This window comes from Bombina bombina, chromosome 4 (genome assembly GCF_027579735.1).
Source record: "Bombina bombina isolate aBomBom1 chromosome 4, aBomBom1.pri, whole genome shotgun sequence".
In the NCBI taxonomy this organism is placed as follows: domain Eukaryota; kingdom Metazoa; phylum Chordata; class Amphibia; order Anura; family Bombinatoridae; genus Bombina; species Bombina bombina.
In genome coordinates this window covers 1,233,916,182-1,233,944,145 of record NC_069502.1, presented here as the reverse complement: position 1 = coordinate 1,233,944,145, position 27,964 = coordinate 1,233,916,182, and the positions used below count along the sequence as shown (strand labels likewise).

Below are 27,964 nucleotides of genomic sequence, written 5' to 3'. Positions count from 1 at the left end.
ATAAGACGTGTGTATGTACTAATAATGCAGTGACACCTACTGTGTATATACTAATGAGTGAAAACACGTGTATATTTACTAATAATGCAGTGAGACCTACTGTGTATATACTAATGAGTGAAAACACGTGTGTATTTACTAATAATGCAGTGAGACCTACTGTGTATATACTAATGAGTGAAAAGACGTGTGTATTTACTAATAATGCAGTGAGACCTACTGTGTATATACTAATGAGTGATAAGACGTGTGTATTTACTAATAATGCAGTGAGACCTACTGTGTATATACTAATGAGTGAAAACACGTGTGTATTTACTAATAATGCAGTGAGACCTACTGTGTATATACTAATGAGTGAAAAGACGTGTGTATTTACTAATAATGCAGTGAGACCTACTGTGTATATACTAATGAGTGAAAACACGTGTGTATTTACTAATAATGCAGTGAGACCTGCTGTGTATATACTAATGAGTGAAACACGTGTGTATTTACTAATAATGCAGTGAGACCTACTGTGTATATACTAATGAGTGAAAACACGTGTGTATTTACTAATAATGCAGTGAGACCTACTGTGTATATACTAATGAGTGAAAAGACGTGTGTATTTACTAATAATGCAGTGAGACCTACTGTGTATATACTAATGAGTGAAAACACGTGTGTATTTACTAATAATGCAGTGAGACCTGCTGTGTATATACTAATGAGTGAAAACAAGTGTGTATTTACTAATAATGCAGTGAGACCTACTGTGTATATACTAATGAGTGATAAGACGTGTGTATTTACTAATAATGCAGTGAGACCTACTGTGTATATACTAATGAGTGATAAGACGTGTGTATTTACTAATAATGCAGTGACACCTACTGTGTATATACTAATGAGTGAAAACACGTGTGTATTTACTAATAATGCAGTGAGACCTACTGTGTATATACTAATGAGTGAAAACAAGTGTGTATTTACTAATAATGCAGTGAGACCTACTGTGTATATACTAATGAGTGAAAACACGTGTGTATTTACTAATAATGCAGTGAGACCTACTGTGTATATACTAATGAGTGAAAAGACGTGTGTATTTACTAATAATGCAGTGAGACCTACTGTGTATATACTAATTAGTGATAAGACGTGTGTATTTACTAATAATGCAGTGAGACCTACTGTATATACTAATGAGTGAAACACGTGTGTATTTACTAATAATGCAGTGAGACCTACTGTGTATATACTAATGAGTGAAAACAAGTGTGTATTTACTAATAATGCAGTGAGACCTACTGTGTATATACTAATGAGTGAAAACACGTGTGTATTTACTAATAATGCAGTGAGACCTACTGTGTATATACTAATGAGTGATAAGACGTGTGTATTTACTAATAATGCAGTGAGACCTACTGTGTATATACTAATGAGTGAAAACAAGTGTGTATTTACTAATAATGCAGTGAGACCTACTGTGTATATACTAATGAGTGAAAACACGTGTGTATTTACTAATAATGCAGTGAGACCTACTGTGTATATAATAATGAGTGAAAACAAGTGTGTATTTACTAATAATGCAGTGAGACCTACTGTGTATATACTAATGAGTGATACGTGTGTATTTACTAATAATGCAGTGAGACCTACTGTGTATATACTAATGAGTGATACGTGTGTATTTACTAATAATGCAGTGAGACCTACTGTGTATATACTAATGAGTGATACGTGTGTATTTACTAATAATGCAGTGAGACCTACTGTGTATATACTAATGAGTGAAACACGTGTGTATTTACTAATAATGCAGTGAGACCTATTGTATATACTAATGAGTGATACGTGTGTATTTACTAATAATGCAGTGAGACCTACTGTATATACTAATGAGTGAAAACACGTGTGTATTTACTAATAATGCAGTGAGACCTACTGTGTATATACTAATGAGTGATAAGACGTGTGTATTTACTAATAATGCAGTGAGACCTACTGTGTATATACTAATGAGTGATACGTGTGTATTTACTAATAATGCAGTGAGACCTACTGTGTATATACTAATGAGTGAAAACAAGTGTGTATTTACTAATAATGCAGTGAGACCTACTGTGTATATACTAATGAGTGAAAACAAGTGTGTATTTACTAATAATGCAGTGAGACCTACTGTGTATATACTAATGAGTGAAAACAAGTGTGTATTTACTAATAATGCAGTGAGACCTACTGTGTATATACTAATGAGTGAAACACGTGTGTATTTACTAATAATGCAGTGAGACCTACTGTGTATATACTAATGAGTGATAAGACGTGTGTATTTACTAATAATGCAGTGAGACCTACTGTGTATATACTAATGAGTGAAAAGACGTGTATATTTACTAATAATGCAGTGAGACCTACTGTGTATATACTAATGAGTGATACGTGTGTATTTACTAATAATGCAGTGAGACCTACTGTGTATATACTAATGAGTGATACGTGTGTATTTACTAATAATGCAGTGAGACCTACTGTGTATATACTAATGAGTGAAAACAAGTGTGTATTTACTAATAATGCAGTGAGACCTACTGTGTATATACTAATGAGTGAAAACACGTGTGTATTTACTAATAATGCAGTGAGACCTACTGTGTATATACTAATGAGTGATAAGACGTGTGTATTTACTAATAATGCAGTGAGACCTACTGTGTATATACTAATGAGTGATACGTGTGTATTTACTAATAATGCAGTGAGACCTACTGTGTATATACTAATTAGTGATAAGACGTGTGTATTTACTAATAATGCAGTGAGACCTACTGTGTATATACTAATGAGTGATAAGACGTGTGTATTTACTAATAATGCAGTGAGACCTACTGTGTATATACTAATGAGTGAAAACACGTGTGTATTTACTAATAATGCAGTGAGACCTACTGTGTATATACTAATGAGTGAAAACACGTGTGTATTTACTAATAATGCAGTGAGACCTGCTGTGTGTATACTAATGAGTGAAAACAAGTGTGTATTTACTAATAATGCAGTGAGACCTACTGTGTATATACTAATGAGTGAAAACACGTGTGTATTTACTAATAATGCAGTGAGACCTACTGTGTATATACTAATGAGTGAAAAGACGTGTGTATTTACTAATAATGCAGTGAGACCTACTGTGTATATACTAATGAGTGAAAAGACGTGTGTATTTACTAATAATGCAGTGAGACCTACTGTGTATATACTAATTAGTGATAAGACGTGTGTATTTACTAATAATGCAGTGAGACCTACTGTATATACTAATGAGTGAAACACGTGTGTATTTACTAATAATGCAGTGAGACCTACTGTGTATATACTAATTAGTGAAAACACGTGTGTATTTACTAATAATGCAGTGAGACCTACTGTGTATATACTAATGAGTGAAAACAAGTGTGTATTTACTAATAATGCACTGAGACCTACTGTGTATATACTAATTAGTGATAAGACGTGTGTATTTACTAATAATGCAGTGAGACCTACTGTGTATATACTAATGAGTGATAAGACGTGTGTATTTACTAATAATGCAGTGAGACCTACTGTGTATATACTAATGAGTGAAAACACGTGTGTATTTACTAATAATGCAGTGAGACCTACTGTGTATATACTAATGAGTGAAAACACGTGTGTATTTACTAATAATGCAGTGAGACCTGCTGTGTGTATACTAATGAGTGAAAACAAGTGTGTATTTACTAATAATGCAGTGAGACCTACTGTGTATATACTAATGAGTGAAAACACGTGTGTATTTACTAATAATGCAGTGAGACCTACTGTGTATATACTAATGAGTGAAAAGACGTGTGTATTTACTAATAATGCAGTGAGACCTACTGTGTATATACTAATGAGTGAAAAGACGTGTGTATTTACTAATAATGCAGTGAGACCTACTGTGTATATACTAATTAGTGATAAGACGTGTGTATTTACTAATAATGCAGTGAGACCTACTGTATATACTAATGAGTGAAACACGTGTGTATTTACTAATAATGCAGTGAGACCTACTGTGTATATACTAATTAGTGAAAACACGTGTGTATTTACTAATAATGCAGTGAGACCTACTGTGTATATACTAATGAGTGAAAACAAGTGTGTATTTACTAATAATGCACTGAGACCTACTGTGTATATACTAATGAGTGATAAGACGTGTGTATTTACTAATAATGCAGTGAGACCTACTGTGTATATACTAATTAGTGATAAGACGTGTGTATTTACTAATAATGCAGTGAGACCTATTGTATATACTAATGAGTGAAACACGTGTGTATTTACTAATAATGCAGTGACACCTACTGTGTATATACTAATGAGTGATAAGACGTGTGTATTTACTAATAATGCAGTGAGACCTACTGTGTATATACTAATGAGTGAAAAGACGTGTGTATTTACTAATAATGCAGTGAGACCTACTGTGTATATACTAATGAGTGATAAGACGTGTGTATTTACTAATAATGCAGTGAGACCTACTGTGTATATACTAATGAGTGAAAACAAGTGTGTATTTACTAATAATGCAGTGACACCTACTGTGTATATACTAATGAGTGAAAACAAGTGTGTATTTACTAATAATGCAGTGACACCTACTGTGTATATACTAATGAGTGATACGTGTGTATTTACTAATAATGCAGTGAGACCTACTGTGTATATACTAATGAGTGAAAACAAGTGTGTATTTACTAATAATGCAGTGAGACCTACTGTGTATATACTAATGAGTGATACGTGTGTATTTACTAATAATGCAGTGAGACCTACTGTGTATATACTAATGAGTGATAAGACGTGTGTATTTACTAATAATGCAGTGAGACCTACTGTGTATATACTAATGAGTGATAAGACGTGTGTATTTACTAATAATGCAGTGAGACCTACTGTGTATATACTAATGAGTGATAAGACGTGTGTATTTACTAATAATGCAGTGAGACCTACTGTGTATATACTAATGAGTGATAAGACGTGTGTATTTACTAATAATGCAGTGAGACCTACTGTGTATATACTAATGAGTGAAAACACGTGTGTATTTACTAATAATGCAGTGAGACCTACTGTGTATATACTAATGAGTGAAAACAAGTGTGTATTTACTAATAATGCAGTGAGACCTACTGTGTATATACTAATGAGTGAAAACAAGTGTGTATTTACTAATAATGCAGTGAGACCTACTGTGTATATACTAATTAGTGAAAACACGTGTGTATTTACTAATAATGCAGTGAGACCTACTGTGTATATACTAATGAGTGAAAACACGTGTGTATTTACTAATAATGCAGTGAGACCTACTGTGTATATACTAATGAGTGAAAACACGTGTGTATTTACTAATAATGCAGTGAGACCTACTGTGTATATACTAATGAGTGATACGTGTGTATTTACTAATAATGCAGTGAGACCTACTGTGTATATACTAATGAGTGATACGTGTGTATTTACTAATAATGCAGTGAGACCTACTGTGTATATACTAATTAGTGATACGTGTGTATTTACTAATAATGCAGTGAGACCTACTGTGTATATACTAATGAGTGATACGTGTGTATTTACTAATAATGCAGTGAGACCTACTGTGTATATACTAATGAGTGAAAACACGTGTGTATTTACTAATAATGCAGTGAGACCTACTGTGTATATACTAATGAGTGATAAGACGTGTGTATTTACTAATAATGCAGTGAGACCTACTGTGTATATACTAATGAGTGAAAACACGTGTGTATTTACTAATAATGCAGTGAGACCTACTGTGTATATACTAATGAGTGATAAGACGTGTGTATTTACTAATAATGCAGTGAGACCTACTGTGTATATACTAATGAGTGATACGTGTGTATTTACTAATAATGCAGTGAGACCTACTGTGTATATACTAATGAGTGATACGTGTGTATTTACTAATAATGCAGTGAGACCTACTGTGTATATACTAATGAGTGAAAACACGTGTGTATTTACTAATAATGCAGTGAGACCTACTGTGTATATACTAATGAGTGAAAACAAGTGTGTATTTACTAATAATGCAGTGAGACCTACTGTGTATATACTAATGAGTGATAAGACGTGTGTATTTACTAATAATGCAGTGAGACCTACTGTGTATATACTAATGAGTGAAAACAAGTGTGTATTTACTAATAATGCAGTGAGACCTACTGTGTATATACTAATGAGTGAAAACAAGTGTGTATTTACTAATAATGCAGTGAGACCTACTGTGTATATACTAATGAGTGAAAACAAGTGTGTATTTACTAATAATGCAGTGAGACCTACTGTGTATATACTAATTAGTGATAAGACGTGTGTATTTACTAATAATGCAGTGAGACCTACTGTGTATATACTAATGAGTGAAAACAAGTGTGTATTTACTAATAATGCAGTGAGACCTACTGTGTATATACTAATGAGTGAAAACACGTGTGTATTTACTAATAATGCAGTGAGATCTACTGTGTATATACTAATGAGTGAAAACAAGTGTGTATTTACTAATAATGCAGTGAGACCTACTGTGTATATACTAATTAGTGATAAGACGTGTGTATTTACTAATAATGCAGTGAGACCTACTGTGTATATACTAATGAGTGAAAACAAGTGTGTATTTACTAATAATGCAGTGAGACCTACTGTGTATATACTAATGAGTGATAAGACGTGTGTATTTACTAATAATGCAGTGAGACCTACTGTGTATATACTAATGAGTGATACGTGTGTATTTACTAATAATGCAGTGACACCTACTGTGTATATACTAATGAGTGAAAACACGTGTGTATTTACTAATAATGCAGTGAGACCTACTGTGTATATACTAATGAGTGAAAACAAGTGTGTATTTACTAATAATGCAGTGAGACCTACTGTGTATATACTAATGAGTGAAAACACGTGTGTATTTACTAATAATGCAGTGAGACCTACTGTGTATATACTAATGAGTGATACGTGTGTATTTACTAATAATGCAGTGAGACCTACTGTGTATATACTAATGAGTGATAAGACGTGTGTATTTACTAATAATGCAGTGAGACCTACTGTGTATATACTAATGAGTGAAAACAAGTGTGTATTTACTAATAATGCAGTGAGACCTACTGTGTATATACTAATGAGTGAAAACAAGTGTGTATTTACTAATAATGCAGTGAGACCTACTGTGTATATACTAATGAGTGAAAACAAGTGTGTATTTACTAATAATGCAGTGAGACCTACTGTGTATATACTAATGAGTGAAAACACGTGTGTATTTACTAATAATGCAGTGAGACCTGCTGTGTATATACTAATGAGTGAAAACACGTGTGTATTTACTAATAATGCAGTGAGACCTACTGTGTATATACTAATGAGTGATTCGTGTGTATTTACTAATAATGCAGTGAGACCTACTGTGTATATACTAATGAGTGAAAACACGTGTGTATTTACTAATAATGCAGTGAGACCTACTGTATATACTAATGAGTGATACGTGTGTATTTACTAATAATGCAGTGAGACCTACTGTGTATATACTAATGAGTGATACGTGTGTATTTACTAATAATGCAGTGAGACCTACTGTGTATATACTAATGAGTGAAAACAAGTGTGTATTTACTAATAATGCAGTGAGACCTACTGTGTATATACTAATGAGTGATACGTGTGTATTTACTAATAATGCAGTGAGACCTACTGTGTATATACTAATGAGTGATACGTGTATATTTACTAATAATGCAGTGAGACCTACTGTGTATATACTAATGAGTGATAAGACGTGTGTATTTACTAATAATGCAGTGAGACCTACTGTGTATATACTAATGAGTGAAAACAAGTGTGTATTTACTAATAATGCACTGAGACCTATTGTATATACTAATGAGTGATACGTGTGTATTTACTAATAATGCAGTGAGACCTGCTGTGTATATACTAATGAGTGAAAACAAGTGTGTATTTACTAATAATGCAGTGAGACCTGCTGTGTATATACTAATGAGTGAAAACACGTGTGTATTTACTAATAATGCAGTGAGACCTACTGTGTATATACTAATGAGTGATAAGACGTGTGTATTTACTAATAATGCAGTGAGACCTACTGTGTATATACTAATGAGTGAAAACACGTGTGTATTTACTAATAATGCAGTGAGACCTACTGTGTATATACTAATTAGTGAAAACAAGTGTGTATTTACTAATAATGCAGTGACACCTACTGTGTATATACTAATGAGTGAAAACAAGTGTGTATTTACTAATAATGCAGTGAGACCTACTGTGTATATACTAATGAGTGATACGTGTGTATTTACTAATAATGCAGTGAGACCTACTGTGTATATACTAATGAGTGATACGTGTGTATTTACTAATAATGCAGTGAGATCTACTGTGTATATACTAATGAGTGAAAACAAGTGTGTATTTACTAATAATGCAGTGAGACCTACTGTGTATATACTAATTAGTGATAAGACGTGTGTATTTACTAATAATGCAGTGAGACCTACTGTGTATATACTAATGAGTGAAAACAAGTGTGTATTTACTAATAATGCAGTGAGACCTACTGTGTATATACTAATGAGTGATAAGACGTGTGTATTTACTAATAATGCAGTGAGACCTACTGTGTATATACTAATGAGTGAAAACAAGTGTGTATTTACTAATAATGCAGTGAGACCTACTGTGTATATACTAATGAGTGAAAACACGTGTGTATTTACTAATAATGCAGTGAGACCTACTGTGTATATAATAATGAGTGAAAACACGTGTGTATTTACTAATAATGCAGTGAGACCTACTGTGTATATACTAATTAGTGATAAGACGTGTGTATTTACTAATAATGCAGTGAGACCTGCTGTGTATATACTAATGAGTGAAAACACGTGTGTATTTACTAATAATGCAGTGAGACCTACTGTGTATATACTAATGAGTGATACGTGTGTATTTACTAATAATGCAGTGAGACCTACTGTGTATATACTAATGAGTGATACGTGTGTATTTACTAATAATGCAGTGAGACCTGCTGTGTATATACTAATGAGTGAAAACAAGTGTGTATTTACTAATAATGCAGTGAGACCTACTGTGTATATACTAATGAGTGATAAGACGTGTGTATTTACTAATAATGCAGTGAGACCTACTGTGTATATACTAATGAGTGAAAAGACGTATATATTTACTAATAATGCAGTGAGACCTACTGTGTATATACTAATGAGTGATAAGACGTTTGTATTTACTAATAATGCAGTGAGACCTACTGTGTATATACTAATGAGTGAAAACAAGTGTGTATTTACTAATAATGCAGTGAGACCTACTGTGTATATACTAATGAGTGATAAGACGTGTGTATTTACTAATAATGCAGTGAGACCTACTGTGTATATACTAATGAGTGATAAGACGTGTGTATTTACTAATAATGCAGTGAGACCTACTGTGTATATACTAATGAGTGAAAACACGTGTGAGTGAAAACACGTGTGTATTTACTAATAATGCAGTGAGACCTACTGTGTATATACTAATGAGTGAAAACACGTGTGTATTTACTAATAATGCAGTGAGACCTGCTGTGTATATACTAATGAGTGATAAGACGTGTGTATTTACTAATAATGCAGTGAGACCTACTGTGTATATACTAATGAGTGATAAGACGTGTGTATTTACTAATAATGCAGTGAGACCTACTGTGTATGTACTAATGAGTGAAAACAAGTGTGTATTTACTAATAATGCAGTGAGACCTACTGTGTATATACTAATGAGTGAAAACAAGTGTGTATTTACTAATAATGCAGTGAGACCTACTGTGTATATACTAATGAGTGATAAGACGTGTGTATTTACTAATAATGCAGTGAGACCTACTGTGTATATACTAATGAGTGAAAACACGTGTGTATTTACTAATAATGCAGTGAGACCTACTGTGTATATACTAATGAGTGAAACACGTGTGTATTTACTAATAATGCAGTGAGACCTACTGTGTATATACTAATGAGTGAAAACACGTGTGTATTTACTAATAATGCAGTGACACCTACTGTGTATATACTAATTAGTGATAAGACGTGTGTATTTACTAATAATGCAGTGAGACCTACTGTGTATATACTAATGAGTGAAAACACGTGTGTATTTACTAATAATGCAGTGAGACCTGCTGTGTATATACTAATGAGTGATACGTGTGTATTTACTAATAATGCAGTGAGACCTACTGTGTATATACTAATGAGTGAAAACAAGTGTGTATTTACTAATAATGCAGTGAGACCTACTGTGTATATACTAATGAGTGAAAACAAGTGTGTATTTACTAATAATGCAGTGAGACCTACTGTGTATATACTAATGAGTGAAAACAAGTGTGTATTTACTAATAATGCAGTGAGACCTACTGTGTATATACTAATGAGTGATAAGACGTGTGTATTTACTAATAATGCAGTGAGACCTACTGTGTATATACTAATGAGTGAAAAGACGTGTATATTTACTAATAATGCAGTGAGACCTACTGTGTATATACTAATGAGTGATAAGACGTGTGTATGTACTAATAATGCAGTGACACCTACTGTGTATATACTAATGAGTGAAAACAAGTGTGTATTTACTAATAATGCAGTGAGACCTACTGTGTATATACTAATGAGTGAAAACACGTGTGTATTTACTAATAATGCAGTGAGACCTACTGTGTATATACTAATGAGTGATAAGACGTGTGTATGTACTAATAATGCAGTGACACCTACTGTGTATATACTAATGAGTGAAAACAAGTGTGTATTTACTAATAATGCAGTGAGACCTACTGTGTATATACTAATGAGTGAAAACACGTGTGTATTTACTAATAATGCAGTGAGACCTACTGTGTATATACTAATGAGTGATAAGACGTGTGTATTTACTAATAATGCAGTGAGACCTACTGTGTATATACTAATGAGTGAAAACAAGTGTGTATTTACTAATAATGCAGTGAGACCTACTGTGTATATACTAATGAGTGAAAACAAGTGTGTATTTACTAATAATGCAGTGAGACCTACTGTGTATATACTAATGAGTGAAAACACGTGTGTATTTACTAATAATGCAGTGAGACCTACTGTGTATATACTAATTAGTGATAAGATGTGTGTATTTACTAATAATGCAGTGAGACCTACTGTGTATATACTAATGAGTGATAAGACATGTGTATGTACTAATAATGCAGTGAGACCTACTGTGTATATACTAATGAGTGAAAACGTGTGTATTTACTATTAATGCAGTGAGACCTATTGTGCATGCACATTGGGCGCATGTGTCTGTGTGGGTGCATGCACTTTGGGTGTATGTGCCTTTGAGGGTGCATGCACGTTGGGCGCCTGTGTCTGTGAGGGTGCATGCACGTTGGGCGCCTGTGTCTGTGAGGGTGCATGCACGTTGGGCGCCTGTGTCTGTGAGGGTGCATGCACGTTGGGTGCCTGTGTCTGGGTATTTTGTATCAGGTTATAGATACAGTCTGAGAACATGCTGTAATCCCTTGCAGGTGGCGGCTACCCTGAACAACCTGGCTGTGCTATACGGGAAGAGAGGCAAATACAAGGAGGCTGAGCCTCTGTGCAAAAGAGCTCTGGAGATCAGAGAAAAGGTAATATGGGCCCTGGAGCGATGCCATCACCTGTTCTCCTCTTCTTTTTCTGGCCCAGACGCCTTCTCATGACACATTTTCTGCATTCTTTTCACGCTGATGCACTATTCTTGCACAGGTGCTGGGGAAGGAGCACCCTGATGTGGCCAAGCAACTGAATAACCTGGCACTCTTGTGCCAGAACCAGGGGAAATATGACGAGGTGGAATATTATTACTGCAGAGCCCTGGAGATCTACCAGGCTCGACTTGGGCCCGATGACCCTAATGTAGCAAAGACCAAAAATAATCTGGTGAGTAAAGAGCAGGTTACGTGTTGTTTGTTATACGTGTGCCACATATGATGTTACCATGTGAGGTTCCTGCACTGTGTATTGTCACATTCAGTGATGTAGATTGAGGATACTATCCACAGATTAGTCATATTTATTATAATTTTTTTCTTTTCTTTTTTTTCCAAAAGCTTTATTGAATAACATATAATCACTGCATACAATGCAGAATAGAAACAGTTACATATGCAACAGTGTAATAACAATGATTCCATATATATGAAACATGGTACAATTTCTCCAACATTGGTGTGTCCGGTCCACGGCGTCATCCATAACTTGTGGGAATATCTCTTCCCCAACAGGAAATGGCAAAGAGTACAGCAAAAGCTGTCCACATAGTCCCTCCTAGGCTCCGCCCACCCCAGTCATTCTCTTTGCCGTTGCACAGGCAACATCTCCACGGAGATGGTTAAGAGTATGTGGTGTTTAGTTGTAGTTTTTTTATTCTACTATCAAGAGTTTGTTATTTTAAAATAGTGCTGGTATGTACTATTTACTCTGAAACAGAAAAGGATGAAGATTTCTGTTTGTGAGAGGAAGATGATTTTAGCAGCAGTAACTAAAATCGATTGCTGTTTCCACATAGGACTGTTGAGATGAAATAACTTCAGTTGGGGGAAACAGCAGACTTTTCTGCTTAAGGTATGACTAGCCATATTTCTAACAAGACTGTGTAATGCTGGAAGGCTGTCATTTCCCCTCATGGGGACCGGTAAGCCATTTTCTTAGTCTCAAACAGAATAAAGGGCTTAATATGGGCTATAAAACTGGTAGACATTTTATGGGCAAGATCGATTGCTTTATTTGAGCATTTTATACAGATTGAGGTTGATTTTCACTCTTATAAACTTTGGGGAACGTTTTTTAACGTCAGGCACTGGTTTTGACACCTTTTCAGTCAGGAAGGGCCTTCACTGTAGTAGGCTGAGCCTCATTTTCGCGCCATTACTGCGCAGTTACTTTTGAGAGCAAGACATGCAGATGCATGTGTGTGGATCTGAAAGTAGTTGGAAAGGTTCCTAGAAGGCTTCATTTGGTATCGTATTCCCCCCTGGGTTTGGTAAAGTCGCAGCAAAGGCTGTAGCTGGGATTGTAGAGGGGTTAAAACTGTAACCGGTGTCTTCATTTTAAGGGTTAAAGCTCTGAAATTTGGGGTGCAATGCTTTAAGACACTGTGGTGAAAATTTGGTAAAATTTGAACAATTCCTTCATTGTTTTTCACATATTCAGTAATAAAGTGTGCCCTGTTTAAAATTTAAAGAGACAGTAACGTTTTTAATTTAAAACGGTTTTTGTACTTTTTTGTCAAGTTTAAGCCTGTTTAACATGTCTGTACCTTCAGATAAGCTATGTTCTGTATGTATGGAAGCCAGTGTGTCTCCCCCTTCCAAATTGTGTGATAATTGTGCCATAGCGTCCAAACAAAGTAAGGACAGTCACAAATAGTAAAGTTGCCCAAGATGATTCGTCAGATGAAGAGAGTAAACATAGTTCTACTTCATCTCACTCTGTGTCTACACCAGTTTTGCCCACGCAGGAGGCCCCTAGTACTTCTAGCGCGCCAATGCTTATTACTATGCAACAATTGACGGCAGTAATGGATAACTCCATAGCAAATATTTTATCCAAAATGCCTGCATACCAGAGAAAGCGCGATTGCTCTGTTTTAAACACTGTAGAGCAGGAGGGCGCTGATGATATTTGCTCTGTCATACCCTCACACCAATCTGAAGGGGCCATGAGGGAGGATTTGTCAGATGGGGAAATTTCAGATTCAGGTAGAATTTCTCAACAGGCAGAACCTGATGTTGTGACATTTAAATTTAAATTAGAGCATCTCCGCGCACTGCTTAAGGAGGTGTTATCTACTCTGGATGATTGTGACAACCTGGTCATCCCAGAAAAATTGTGTAAGATGGACAAGTTCCTAGAGGTTCCGGTGCACCCCGACGCTTTTCCTATACCCAAGCGGGTGGCGGACATAGTGAGCATGGAGTGGGAGTAGCCCGGCATACCTTTTGTTCCCCCTCCTATATTTAAGAAATTATTTCCTATGGTCGACCCCAGAAAGGACTTATGGCAGACAGTCCCTAAGGTCGAGGGGGCAGTTTCTACACTAAACAAGCGCACTACTATTCCTATCGAGGATAATTGTGCTTTCAAAGATCCTATGGATAAAAAATTGGAGGGTTTGCTTAAAAAGATTTTTGTTCAGCAAGGTTACCTCCTGCAACCTATTTTGTGCATTGTTCCTGTCACTACAGCAGCGTGGTTCTGGTTCGAGGAACTAGAAAAGTCGCTCAATAGAGAGACTCCGTATGAGGAGGTTATGGACAGAATACACGCACTTAAGTTAGCTAATTCCTTTATTTTAGATGCCGCTTTGCAGTTAGCTAGATTAGCGGCGAAAAATTCTGGGTTTGCAATTGTGGCACGCAGAGCGCTCTGGCTAAAGTCTTGGTCAGCGGATGTATCTTCCAAGACAAAATTGCTTAATATCCCTTTCAAGGGTAAAACCCTTTTTGGACCAGAGTTGAAAGAGATTATCTCAGATATCACTGGGGGTAAGGTCCATGCCCTTCCACAAGATAGGCCTTTCAAGGCCAAGAATAAGTCTAATTTTCGTTCCTTTCGCAATTTCAGGAACGGACCGGCCTCCAACTCTGCAGCCTCTAGACAAGAGGGTAATGCTTCGCAGACCAAACCAGCTTGGAAACCGATGCAAGGCGGGAACAAGGGTAAACAGGCCAAGAAGCCTGCTGCTGCTACCAAAACAGCATGAAGGAGCAGCCCCCGATCCGGGACCGGATCTAGTAGGGGGCAGACTCTCTCTCTTTGCTCAGGCTTGGGCAAGAGATGTTCAGGATCCCTGGGCACTGGAAATAGTTTCTCAGGGTTATCTTCTGGAATTCAAGGAACTACCCCCAAGGGGAAGGTTCCACATGTCTCACTTATCTTCAAACCAAATAAAGAGACAGGCATTCTTACATTGTGTAGAAGACCTGTTAAAAATGGGAGTGATACACCCAGTTCCAACCGTGGAACAAGGAATGGGGTTTTACTCAAATCTGTTTGTGGTTCCCAAAAAAGAGGGAACCTTCAGACCAATTCTGGATTTAAAGATTCTAAACAAATTTCTCAGAGTGCCATCGTTCAAAATGGAAACCATTCAAACGATTCTACCCACTATCCAAGAGGGTCAATTTATGACTACTGTGGATCTAAAGGATGCGTATCTACATATTCCTATCCACAAAGATCATCATCAGTTCCTAAGGTTCGCCTTTCTGGACAAACATTACCAGTTTGTGGCTCTCCCATTCGGGCTAGCCACTGCTCCAAGGATCTTCACAAAGGTACTCGGGTCCCTTCTAGCGGTTCTAAGACCAAGGGGCATTGCAGTGGCACCTTATTTGGACGACATTCTGATACAAGCGTCGTCTCTTTCAAAGGCAAAGGCTCACACAGACATCGTTCTGGCCTTTCTCAGATCTCACGGATGGAAAGTGAACATAGAAAAAAGTTCCCTGTCTCCGTCGACAAGAGTTCCTTTCTTGGGGACAATAATAGATTCTTTAGAAATGAGGATTTTCCTGACAGATGTCAGAAAGTCAAAACTTCTAAGCGCTTGTCAAGTTCTTCATTCTGTTCCACGTCCTTCCATAGCTCAGTGCATGGAAGTAGTAGGGTTGATGGTTGCAGCAATGGACATAGTTCCTTTTGCGCTAATTCATCTAAGACCATTACAACTGTGCATGCTGAAACAGTGGAATGGGGACTATACAGACTTGTCTCCAGTGATTCAAGTAGATCAGAAGACTAGAGACTCACTTCGTTGGTGGCTAACCCAGGATCACCTGTCCCAGGGAATGAGCTTCCGCAGACCAGAGTGGGTCATCGTCACGACCGACGCCAGTCTAGTGGGCTGGGGCGCGGTCTGGAACTCCCTGAAAGCTCAGGGGCTATGGTCTCGGGTAGAGTCTCTTCTCCCGATAAACATTCTGGAACTGAGAGCGATATTCAATGCTCTCAAGGCTTGGCCTCAACTACAAAGGCCAGATTCATAAGGTTTCAATCAGACAACATGACGACTGTTGCTTACATCAATCATCAGGGGGGAACAAGGAGTTCCCTGGCGATGAGAGAAGTGACCAAAATCATAAAATGGGCGGAGGATCACTCCTGCCACCTATCTGCGATCCACATCCCAGGAGTGGAAAACTGGGAGGCGGATTATCTGAGTCGTCAGACATTCCATCCGGGGGAGTGGGAACTCCACCCGGAGATCTTTGCCCAGTTGACTCAATTATGGGGCATTCCAGACATGGATCTAATGGCGTCTTGTCAGAACTTCAAGGTTCCTTGCTACGGGTCCAGATCCAGGGATCCCAAGGCGACTCTAGTGGATGCATTAGTAGCGCCTTGGACCTTCAACCTAGCTTATGTGTTTCCACCGTTTCCTCTCATTCCCAGGCTGGTAGCCAGGATCAAGCAGGAGAGGACCTCGGTGATCTTGATAGCTCCTGCGTGGCCACGCAGGACTTGGTATGCAGACCTGGTGAATATGTCATCGGCTCCACCATGGAAGCTACCTTTGAGACAGGATCTTCTAGTACAAGGTCCATTCGAACATCCAAATCTAGTTTCCCTTCAGCTAACGGCTTGGAAATTGAACGCCTGATTTTATCTAAGCGTGGGTTTTCGGATTCTGTAATAGATACTCTGATACAAGCCAGAAAACCTGTAACTAGGAAGATTTACCATAAAATATGGAAAAGATATATCTGTTGGTGTGAATCCAAGGGATTCTCATGGAGTAAGATCAAAATTCCTAGGATCCTTTCCTTTCTTCAAGAAGGTTTGGATAAGGGATTATCAGCGAGTTCTCTAAAGGGACAGATTTCTGCATTATCTGTCTTATTACACAAACGACTGGCAGCTGTGCCTGATGTTCAAGTTTTTGTTCAGGCTTTGGTCAGGATCAAGCCTGTTTACAGACCTTTGACTCCTCACTGGAGTCTGAATTTAGTTCTTTCAGTTCTTCAAGGGGTTCCGTTTGAACCTCTACATTCCATAGATATCAAGATGTTATCTGTTTTTGGTTGCTATTTCTTCTGCTAGAAGAGTTTCTGAGTTATCTGCTCTGCAGTGTAATCCGCCCTATCTAGTTTTCCATTCAGATAAGGTTGTTTTGCGTACTAAACCTGGTTTCCTTCCTAAGGTTGTTTCCAACAAGAATATTAACCAGGAAATAGTTGTGCCTTCTTTGTGTCCGAATCCAGTTTCAAAGAAGGAACGTTTGTTACACAATCTAGATGTAGTTCGTGCTTTAAAGTTCTTTTTAGAAGCAACAAAGGATTTCAGACAAACGTCTTCTCTGTTTGTCGTTTATTCTGGCAAGAGGAGAGGTCAAAAAGCTACTGCTACCTCTCTTTCCTTTTGGCTGAAAAGCATCATCCGATTGGCTTACGAGACTGCCGGACGGCAGCCTCCTGAACGCACCACAGCTCACTCTACTAGGGCTGTGGCTTCCACTTGGGCCTTCAAGAATGAGGCTTCTGTTGATCAGATATGTAAGGCAGCGACTTGGTCTTCCCTGCACACTTTTGCCAAATTCTACAAATTTGATACTTTTGCTTCTTCAGAGGCTATTTTTGGGAGAAAGGTTTTGCAAGCCGTGGTGCCTTCCGTTTAGGCAACCTGATTGGCTCCCTCCCTTTTCATCCGTGTCCTAAAGCTTTGGTATTGGTTCCCACAAGTTATGGATGACGCCGTGGACCGGACACACCAATGTTGGAGAAAACAGAATTTATGCTTACCTGATAAATTACTTTCTCCAACGGTGTGTCCGGTCCACGGCCCGCCCTGGTTTTTTAATCAGGTTTGATGAATTTATTTCTTTAACTACAGTCACCACGGCACCCTATAAGTTTCTCCTGTTTTTCTCCTGTCCGTCGGTCGAATGACTGGGGTGGGCGGAGCCTAGGAGGGACTATGTGGACAGCTTTTGCTGTACTCTTTGCCATTTCCTGTTGGGGAAGAGATATTCCCACAAGTTATGGATGACGCCGTGGACCGGACACACCGTTGGAGAAAGTAATTTATCAGGTAAGCATAAATTCTGTTTTTTCAACATAAGTGAGTTGTGGGTATATTTACCGTTCAATAAACAAGTTTAGGTTGCATAGGTAAATTATTTAAACTAGATAAGAGAGAAATAAAATCAATAAATAAATGAAAAGATACAATAAACAATACAAATGGATGTATAAATATATAGCTCCTGCAGAGGTGTAAACTGTTGTGTCGTTGGTTATCGAGCTCTTGAAATGGCCTTCTGTCCAGTTTAAGATAGTAAGAGAGAGCGTCAGGTCCGTCAGCTAAGGGCGGTCGGTGAATTGAGTTTGAAGGGGGATATAAGGGTGTTGGTCTTGAGTGTGGGGGATTTCTGATTAAGATATTCCTCCCACAAAAAGCATATCAAGTGGTAGTCGGCTATTTGTTTGTTACGAGTAAAACTATATTTTTCTAGTTGGAGAGATTGAGTGGTTGTTTCTCTGCAAACTTGGATAGATGGAAGTGTGTTACATTTCCAGTTTTTGGGAATTAGTCGCTTTGCTGAGTTTGTCATGATAGTCAGTAGAGCTAGTCGAAGTTTGCAAGTTATTTTGGTAAATTTATTAAAGATGAAAAACCAGATGTCGAGCTTGAAACTTAAAGATAGAACTTTTTCGAATTCAATTCTGATAGTTTCCCAATATATTTGAGCTATTGGGCACGTCCACCATACGTGTGTAGGGGTGCCAATATTTTGGCAACCTCTCCAGCATTCTGGTGAGTGTGTAGGGAAAATAGTGTGAAGCCGGTGGGGCGTGTAGTACCATCTATATAGTAACTTAACGTTCATTTCCATTACGTAAATGGATGAAGAAGATTTTGTCATGCAGGAGAAGATTTTTTGCCATTCCTTTGGGGTTTGTGTAGTGCCAATCTCTGCTTCCCATTTTTGTGTGAATGAGGGGAGGGACATGCTGTTCGGCTGCATGAGTAATTGGTATGTAAAAGATAGAAAGCCCTTGTGAAGGGTGTCATGTATGCAGCTGCCCTCGAAACCAGTTTGGGAGCGGAAAAGTTGTGGCTTATGTGGGTGTTTGGCAAGGAAGTCTGTTAGTTAATGGTATCTAAACCATTCTATGTGTATTGTTTCCAGGATGGGGGCGAGTTCGGTTAAAGGTTTGATTTTCCCGTTTTGAGTGACTGTAAGGCAAGGGGAGGAGTTTACAATGTGGGGTGCTTGAGTTATTTGGGTGGGGAATGGTATTGGAGAATCTGGATTTTCGCAAAGAGGTGTTAGCGGAGAGGGTACAGTTGAGATGTGGCTATAATGTTTTATGGATGCGTCCCATAGTTTTAAAGTTTCTTTAGTGATTGTTGGTAGACATGTAGGTAAGTTTCTTTTGGTGGGAGATAACCAGCACTTGCTGCCAAGATGTGAAGTATGTGATAACGAGTGCTCTAAAAGAACCCATTCTTTGTGGACTGAATGTCTGCACTAGTGTATTATTCTGGTATAGAAGCTAGCCAGTCTGTATTGGATAAGGTTTGGGATCCCGAGGCCACCCAATTCCTTAGGGCGATAGAGGGTGGCAGTAGCTATCCGAGGTCTTTTGTGTTGCCAGATATAAGAGATGAAAGATTTTTGAAGGTTGTGTATTACAGATTTGGGGATTTGGATCTATAGGGTTTGGAAGAGGTATAATAGTTTGGGGAGGAGAATCATTTTGACTGAGTTAATTCTGCCTAACCATGCGATTGGTTTGTTGCTCCAGGATCGCAACATATTTTGTATTGAGTCGGCTATGACTTTATAGTTGGTGTCAAGTGTTACTTGTGTATGGGGGGAAATATACACTCCGAGATATTTTATGGAACGCGGTTGTATGTGAAAGTGTACGAGTGTTTGTATCGTGGTGATTTCCTCTGTCTTTAATCCAAGTGGGAATAATTCTGATTTGGTAATATTTATTTTGAAATTTGAAAAGTTGCCGTATAAATGTAGTGTTTGAATGAGGGGGGGAAGTGAGTCATGAGGTCGTGTTAGTGTGAGAAAGAGACATATTTATTATATATTTGGCCTTTCAGGGTTGGGGGAATTTTGTTTTTCTTTTCAAGTTTTACTGTTGCCTCATTTCCATCTTAATGGGAGGAGAGTCCACTGCTTCATTCATTACTGTTGGGAATTAAGAACCTGGCCACCAGGAGGAGGCAAAGACACCCCAGCCAAAGGCTTAAATACCTCCCCTCACTCCCCTCATCCCCCAGTCATTTTTTGCCTTTCGTCACAGGAGGTTGGCAGAGAAGTGTCGGAAGATCGGAGTAGTCTCTTATGGAGGGTTAGTACTCTTTGAAATGGGACTGGAGTTTTAAGTAGACCTGTCAACCTCTCAGTAAAAGCATTAGCTAAAGGTTAAAGTCCGGAGATGCAGGGAGAGTCTTTCTGCGAACCCATCCCGACTCTGTTTAACAGCGCCATTAGCAATCAGCGTTGACAAGTTTCGCTGCCTGCTTTTCTTCTCTCAAGTCCATGTCAGGAGCAATGCTACTAACCTGTCACACTTGAACGGCCGTGTTCCTGTTCTACGGCGTTGATTCTGGTAAGATCGTTTCATTTATATATTTGATAACACATGAAGACATTATCACAGTGTGGCTCCTTTTATCTTTATAGAATCTAGGGTAATACCCTCGGAAGGGGGCTATTTAACAGGGGGGAGTTTATTATGCATAATATTATTTGTTCTGTTTTTACTGCATTTGTGTGAGATGAGGCTCTGTCAGTGTGGAACACAGTTCATGGGGATTGAGGCAGGCCTTTTTGGCGCGTCTTTCTCTTGAGTGCAGGGGCGGTCTTGCATGGTACTCCATGTGACCAGGTGTGGCCTCTGCAACTTCCTCTTTCTCGACCTGTGTTCGGAGGAGGCGATGGCTGTTTCTTGTAGACCGGGTCATAGGAGGTGGTGAGTACCCCGGCCATTGGGATATAAAAGTGCCATTTATTTTTTGATCAAGTCCGCAATAAAGGCGCAAGCTATGGAGGACTCTGATATGTAAGAGGATACTCCCTCTTTATCTAAACCCATTAACTGTGTATGTTGTGAGGAGGTTCCAGTCGAGCACCCTACGCAACTCTGTTCCACATGCTTTGACAATATTGCTATTTCCAAAAAGAATAAGGTATTTAGTAAGACTGAGCCATCCACCTCTGAGGGTTCGCCACCCCGCGAGGTGCGTTCCCTGCAATCATCTCTGATTACACAAGCAGTTTCCCAGGGCACTACTAATCCTCCTGCCATTAATGCAATGCCTCGTCCTATTAAGCACAAGCGGAAGGTACGGCACAGCTATACGTCCCAGGGGTCGTCGACTCCGTTGGATGTCTCTGACAGATCCGCTGAGAAGGTCAACTCCGACTTATCGGAAGATCTCGCCTCTGGTTCGGAATCAGCTACATCTAGGCCTCCGTCCGCGGAGAAGCCTGATTTTAAGTTTAAGATGGAGCATTTGCACTTTCTGCTGAAAGAGGTGCTTGCTATGTTGGAGGTTCAGGAACCGAAACTACCGATACCTAAACTGGATAGGGTTTATGAGGACAGGGTAGTGCCCCCAGGCCTTCCAGTCAAAATGGCTAACATTATTAAGAATGAATGGGAGAAACTTGGTTCGCTCTTTTCCCCTTCTTCTAAAAACTTTTTCCCTTCTTCTTCTAAAAACTTTTTCCCTTCTTCTTCTAAAAACTTTTTCCCTTCTTCTTCTAAAAACTTTTTCCCTTCTTCTTCTAAAAACTTCTCCCCGTCCCAGATGCACAGCTTGAACTGTGGGGAACCGTCCCTAAGGTGGATGGTGCCATCTCCACGCTTGCTAAGAGAACGACTATTCCGCTAGAGGATAGCTCCTCTTTCAAGGAACCCATGGATAAAAAGATGGAGTCCAATTTCAACTGGCGGTCGCTGCAGTGGCTGGTGCGGCTACCTACTGGTGTGATGCTCTATCAACAATGGTCGAGGTGGAGACTCCTCTCAATGAGATTTTAAAACAAATCAAGGCCTTAAGAGTGGTTCATTCTTTCATTTGTGATGCTAACATGCAGATTATTCGCTTGAATGCTAAGACATCAGGTTTTTCTGTTTTAGCCCACAGGGCTCTGTGGCTTAAGTCTTGGTCTGCTGACATGACTTCCTAGTCTTGTTTGCTTCCCCTCCCATTCAAGGGGAAAGTTTTGTTTGGTTCGGGCCTGGATTCTATCATATCTCAGGATAAGAAGGCTAAGCCTAAGCTATCTACTTTTCGTCCCTTTCGTGCAGACAAGTCTCAGCGCAAGCAGCCTGCCGCAAAGTTGGAGCATTCCAAGGGATCTTGGAAGCCAGCTAACTCTTGGAACAAGTCCAAGCAGAACAAGAAGCCCACCGAATCAAAGTCAGCATTAAGGGGCGGCCGCCGTCCCGTCCTCGGACCAGGTAGGGGGCAGACTATCTTTGTTTGTGGAGGCTTGGAGAGGAGACGTTATAGACCCTTGGGTTCTGGAGGGCATTTCCCAGGGCTATAGGATATGTTTCAAGTCTTATCCGCCCAGAGGCAGATTCCTCCTGTCAAACATATCTTCAAGACAAGAAAAGAGAGACACCTTCCTGGGGTGTGTGAGGGATCTCTCATCTCGGGGTAATCCTCCTAGTCCCTCTGGCAGAAAGAGGTCTGGGGTATTATTCAAACCTTTTCGTGGTCCCAAAGAAGGAGGGCACGTTCCGTCTGATTCTGGACCTAAAGGCCCTAAACAAATTTGTGTCAGTCCCATTGTTCAAGATGGAGACGATCAGGTCGATTTTGCCCCTGGTTCAAGAAGGACAATTCATGACGACTATAGGCCTGAAGGACGTTTACCTTCATTATTCCAATCCACAAAGATCACTACAGGTTTCTAAGGTTCGCCTTCCTGGACCAGCACTTTCAGTTTGTGGCCCTTCCGTTTGGTCTGGCGACTGCTCCAAGGGTCTTCACAAAGGTTCTGGGAGCTCTTCTCGCAGTAGCGAGAGCCAGAGGAATTGCAGTGGCTCCTTATCTGGTTGATATCCTGGTTCAGGCTCTGTCCTACTGTCTTGCGGAGGATCACTTGAGAGCTCTTCTTCTTCGGTGCCACGGGTGGTAGATAAACATAGGAAAGAATTAATTAGTCCCCAGCTACAGTGTGGAATTTTTGGGTACGATAATAGATTCTTCAGTCATGAAGATATTTTTGACAGATCAGAGACGTTGCAAGCTTGTGTCCAACTATCTAGCTCTCCAGACATCTTCCAGAACATCTGTGTCCAGATGTATGGAGGTGATCGGGCTCATGGTATCCAGCATAGATGTCATTCCATTCGCCAGGTTTCATCTCAGGCCTCTTCAGCTGTGCATGGAACGGCGATCATTCAGATCTTTCCCAACTGATATCTCTAAATAGACTGGTAAGGGAGTCCCTATCTTGGTGGACCCGACCGGGGCAGTTGTCTCAGGGGACATCCTTTTTTAGACCATCCTGGGAGTTTGTGACCACAGATGCGAGTCTATCAGGATGGGGAGCTGTTTGGGGTGCCAAAAGGGCACAGGGCAAATGGACTTGAGAAGAGTCGAGTCTACCTATAAATAGTTTGGAACTTTGAGCGATATTCAAAGCTCTGAGGGCTTGGCCCTTTCTGGGGTCGTCCCTATTCATCAGATTCCAGTCGGACAACATTACCTCGGTGGCTTACATAAACCATCAGGGGGAGACGAGAAGCTTACTAGCCATGAGGGAAGTATCTCAGATTCTGGAGTGGGTGGAGACTCACAATTGTTCGCTATCGGCGATCCACATTCCGGGTGTGGACAACTGGGAAGTGGATTTTCTTTTTTTTCTTTTTTTAAATATTTTTATTTATTATAGCCATTCCAAACAACACAAAAAATCATAATATCAACAACATTGTTGTCACGCAGGACAAACCAAAAGAAAAAATTTGTCAGCGATATCTTCTCACAAAAATGCAAGATAAAAGAAACAAAGACAAACGTCAGTATCAGGGAAAACAATTTCTAAACTATATTTTGTCCTTGTAAATTTAACCGTATCTGTTAACATTGTAATGGCTAATGTTTACCAGCTATAAAGAGATAAAAACGCAAAAAGAAGAGAAAAGAAAAGAGAAAAAGAAAAAAAGGGGAAAAGGCAAGCCCCCCCCATACCAGGATCGAATATAAAATACACTCTGATCACCTGGATTCGTCATTACCCTTCTTAATCTATATCACCCGCATTCCTTAACCAGGTATCCGGGAATACTTGTAGTATCACCAGCTCGGCAAAGCTTACTGACGCCAAAAAGGGCACCAAAATCTGTTTCTGGAGGCAGAAAGTGTATGACTTAATAATCGGGGCCCAGCTTTCCAGAAATTTTCTGATTCTTCTTTCTGACACTTGCTGTAAGTGAAAAGATTCGAAGATAATCTGGGCTTGGATATCCCTCAATACAGACGCGAGAGAAGGCGGTGGATTTTCTGAGCAGACAGACGTTTCATCCAAGGGAATGGTCCCTCCATCCCGAGATGTTCGGGAGATCTGCACCAAATGGGGGACGCTAGAGATAGATCTCATGGTGTCCAGAATCAATTGCAAGCTACCCAGATACGGGTCAAGATCCAGGGATCCCCAGGTGGAGCTGATAGATGCCTTGGCGGTACCCTGGAACTTCAACCTGATTTACATATTTCCACCGTTACCTCTTCTACCTCGGGTAGTGGTCCGTATCAAGCAGGAGCAAGCTTCGGCTATTCCGATTGCTCTATCGTGGCCGCGGAGGATGTGGTTTGCGTTCTGGTGGCGATGTTGTCATCTCTGCCGTGGAAGTTACCTTGTCGCAGAGATCTGCTGGTTCAAGGTCCCTTTCTACATCAAAATCTCGATTCTCTGAGGCTGTGTGGAGATTAAACGACTAGTCTTATCCAAGAGAGGATTTTCGGAAAAGATGATTGACACTCTCGTTCAGGTCAGGAAGTCGGTCACGCGTCGCATCTACCACAAGGTGTGGAGGACCTACTTGTCCTGGTGTGAGGAACAAGGCATAAGGTCAGGGTATCCAGGATCTTGGCTTTTCTCCAGGACGGTCTGGATAAAGGTCTTGCCGCCAGTTCTCTAAGGGGACAGATTTCGGCTTTATCCGTACTGTTGCATAGGAAGTTTGCGGAGCTTCCAGACATTCAGTCCTTTGTTCAGGCTCTGGTTAGGATCAGACCTGTCTTGAGGAATCCTGCTTTTCCTTGGAGCCTAAACTTGGTTCTTAAGGTTTTTCAGAGGCCTCCGATTGAGCCTATGCAGGCTCTTGACATTAAGGTTCTTTCATGGAAAGTCCTGTTACTACTGGCTATTGCATCGGCACGAGTCTCGGAGCTGGCGGCCTTGCAATGTGAGCCTCCCTACTTGGTTTTTCATGCCTATAAGGCTGTTCTTTGCACTGGATTTGGATTCCTTCCCAAGGTAGTGTTGAGTCGTAACATCAATCAGGAAATAGTGGTTCCTTCTTTGTGTCCTAACCCTTCTTCTTCAAAGGAGAGGTTACTTCATAATTTGGACGTGGTTCGAGCATTGAAGTTTTATCTTTAGGCCACAAAAGAGTTTAGAAAGACTTTGTCCTTATTTGTTGTGTATTCAGGGAAGCACAGGGGGCAAAGGGCCTCTCCCACTTCTCTGCCACTTCTCTGCCACTTCTCTGCCACTTCTCTATCATTTTGGTTGAGGAGTATGATCCGTCTGCCATATGAGACAGCGGGACACAAACCTTCTCAGAGGATTAAGGCTCACTCGACTATATCTGTGGCCTCTTCTTGGGCCTTTAAGAATGAGGCCTCTATGGAACAGATTTGTAAGACGGCCACTTGGTCTTCTTTACATACTTTTGCAAAGTTTTATAAATTTGAAGTTTTTGCTTCGGCGGAAGCAGCTTTTGGGAGAAAGGTTCTGCAGGGTGTGGTGCCCTCAGTATAGGGTCCACCTCCTTTTACCCTTCCGTTTTTTTCATTCAGTGTTCTCTAGTGCTTGGGTATGTGTTACCACAAGTAATGAATGATGCAGTGGACTCTCCTCCCATTAAGATGGAAAATATAAATTATGTTTACTAATTTAATTTCCTTCGATGGGAGGAGAGGCAACGGCACCTGCCCGTTTCTCCGGTGGACGGATTAAATGTAATTTTATTCTTCTGGCACCATTTATACCCTGATGTTTCTCCTACTGTTCCTTGTTCCCTTTTCAGAATGACTGGGGGATAAGGGGAGTGGGGGGAGGTATTTAAGCCTTTGGCTGGGGGTGTCTTTGCCTCCTGGTGGCCAGGTTCTTAATTCCCACAAGTAATGAAGGAAGCAGTGGACTCTCTTCCCATCGATGGAAATTAAATTATTAGGTAAGCATAATTTGTTTTTTGTCCGCATATTTGTCCAAATTCTAAAACCCCAGACAATGTTATTATAAGTGAGATATAGCCAGAGTACTAGGCAGTGTAGAGATGCCAGGAGACAAGCGAGAGGCGAGACACACTAGGGCATGAGCCAGCCAATATACAAGTGCTACTGACTATAGCTATTTGCTACAAGCGTGTTAGATCCCAGCCGATTCACTATAGTAGGACCTCACCGCTAATCTGGTGCAGCCATGACACAAGTCTGCTGGTTTCCTTCTGTCTTTCCCGTTTCTGCAGGGTTGGCGTGTGCTCAGTGTGGTCCAAGAAACCAGCATATGATGATATGGTGTAGGGGTAATCGGAAGCACAAGGCTTTGGTGTACTGAGGGGTGGATGGTTTTCCATCTAAAGGGGAGGAGAGTCCACGGCTTCATTCATTACTTATGGGAATTAAGAACCTGGCTGCCAGGAGAAGGCAAAGACACCCCAGCCAAAGGCTTAAATACCTCCCCCACTCCTCTCATCCCCCAGTCATTCTTTGCCTTTTGTCACAGGAGGATGGCAGAGAGGTGCCAAAGTTTCAGAAGTCTCTTATGGAGAGTACTACTCTTCGCTATGGGACAGGAGTTTAAGTAGCCCTAACAAGCCTTTCAGTTGCAGGCCTTGGTGAAAGTTAGTCCGGAGATGCAGGGAGAGCTCTCCTCTGCGACACCATCCCGACTCATATTAACAGCTCCTACAGCAATCGGCATTGACGAGTTTCGCAGACTGCTTTCTTCTCTCAAGTCCATGTCAGGAGCAATGCTACGACCTGTCACACTTGAAGGGCCGTGTTCCTGTTCCACAGCATGAATTCTGGTAAGATCGTTATATTTTTTATTATATTGATAACACAGAAGACCGGGCCACAGTGTAGCGCTTTTTATCTTAAAGAATTACAGAATTAAGGGTTAATATTCCTTTAGGCAGAGGCGGTCACTTCACTTCCGGTCTGATCTGCGAAGGAGGAGATGAAGTGGTTTCTCTAGTCCGGGTACTAGGAGGTGGTGAGTGCCCCGGCCATTGGTGGTATAAAGGTGCCTGTTCTTAATTTTGTTAATAAGATAAAAGCTATGGAGGATTCTGACGCGTTGGAGGGTACTCCCTCTTTATAAGTCTTTTACCTTTGTTTATTGTGAGGTTCCAGTAGACCGGACTGCGCAACTATGTTCCACATGCCTTGAAAAAGCTACGACATCTAAAAATAAAGGAATGTCTAGTACTACTGAGCCGTCCACCTCGGAGGGTTCTCCCATCCCATGAGGTGCGTGCCCTAATTGCGTCCCCTATTTCACATGCAGCGCCTCAGGG

At 39.9% G+C, this 27,964-nt stretch overlaps 1 protein-coding gene across 2 annotated transcripts in view; it reads left to right on the top strand.

Annotated features, from left to right (window-relative positions):
* Positions 1–27,964, top strand: part of KLC4 (kinesin light chain 4) — a 253,008-nt gene that overhangs the window by 80,602 nt on the left and 144,442 nt on the right. For both annotated transcript variants that reach the window (XM_053712779.1, XM_053712781.1), the window contains exons 6-7: positions 11,714–11,815; positions 11,934–12,107. In XM_053712779.1, coding sequence (XP_053568754.1) covers positions 11,714–11,815; positions 11,934–12,107 — 276 coding nt within the window. The remainder of the gene's footprint in view (positions 1–11,713; positions 11,816–11,933; positions 12,108–27,964) is intronic.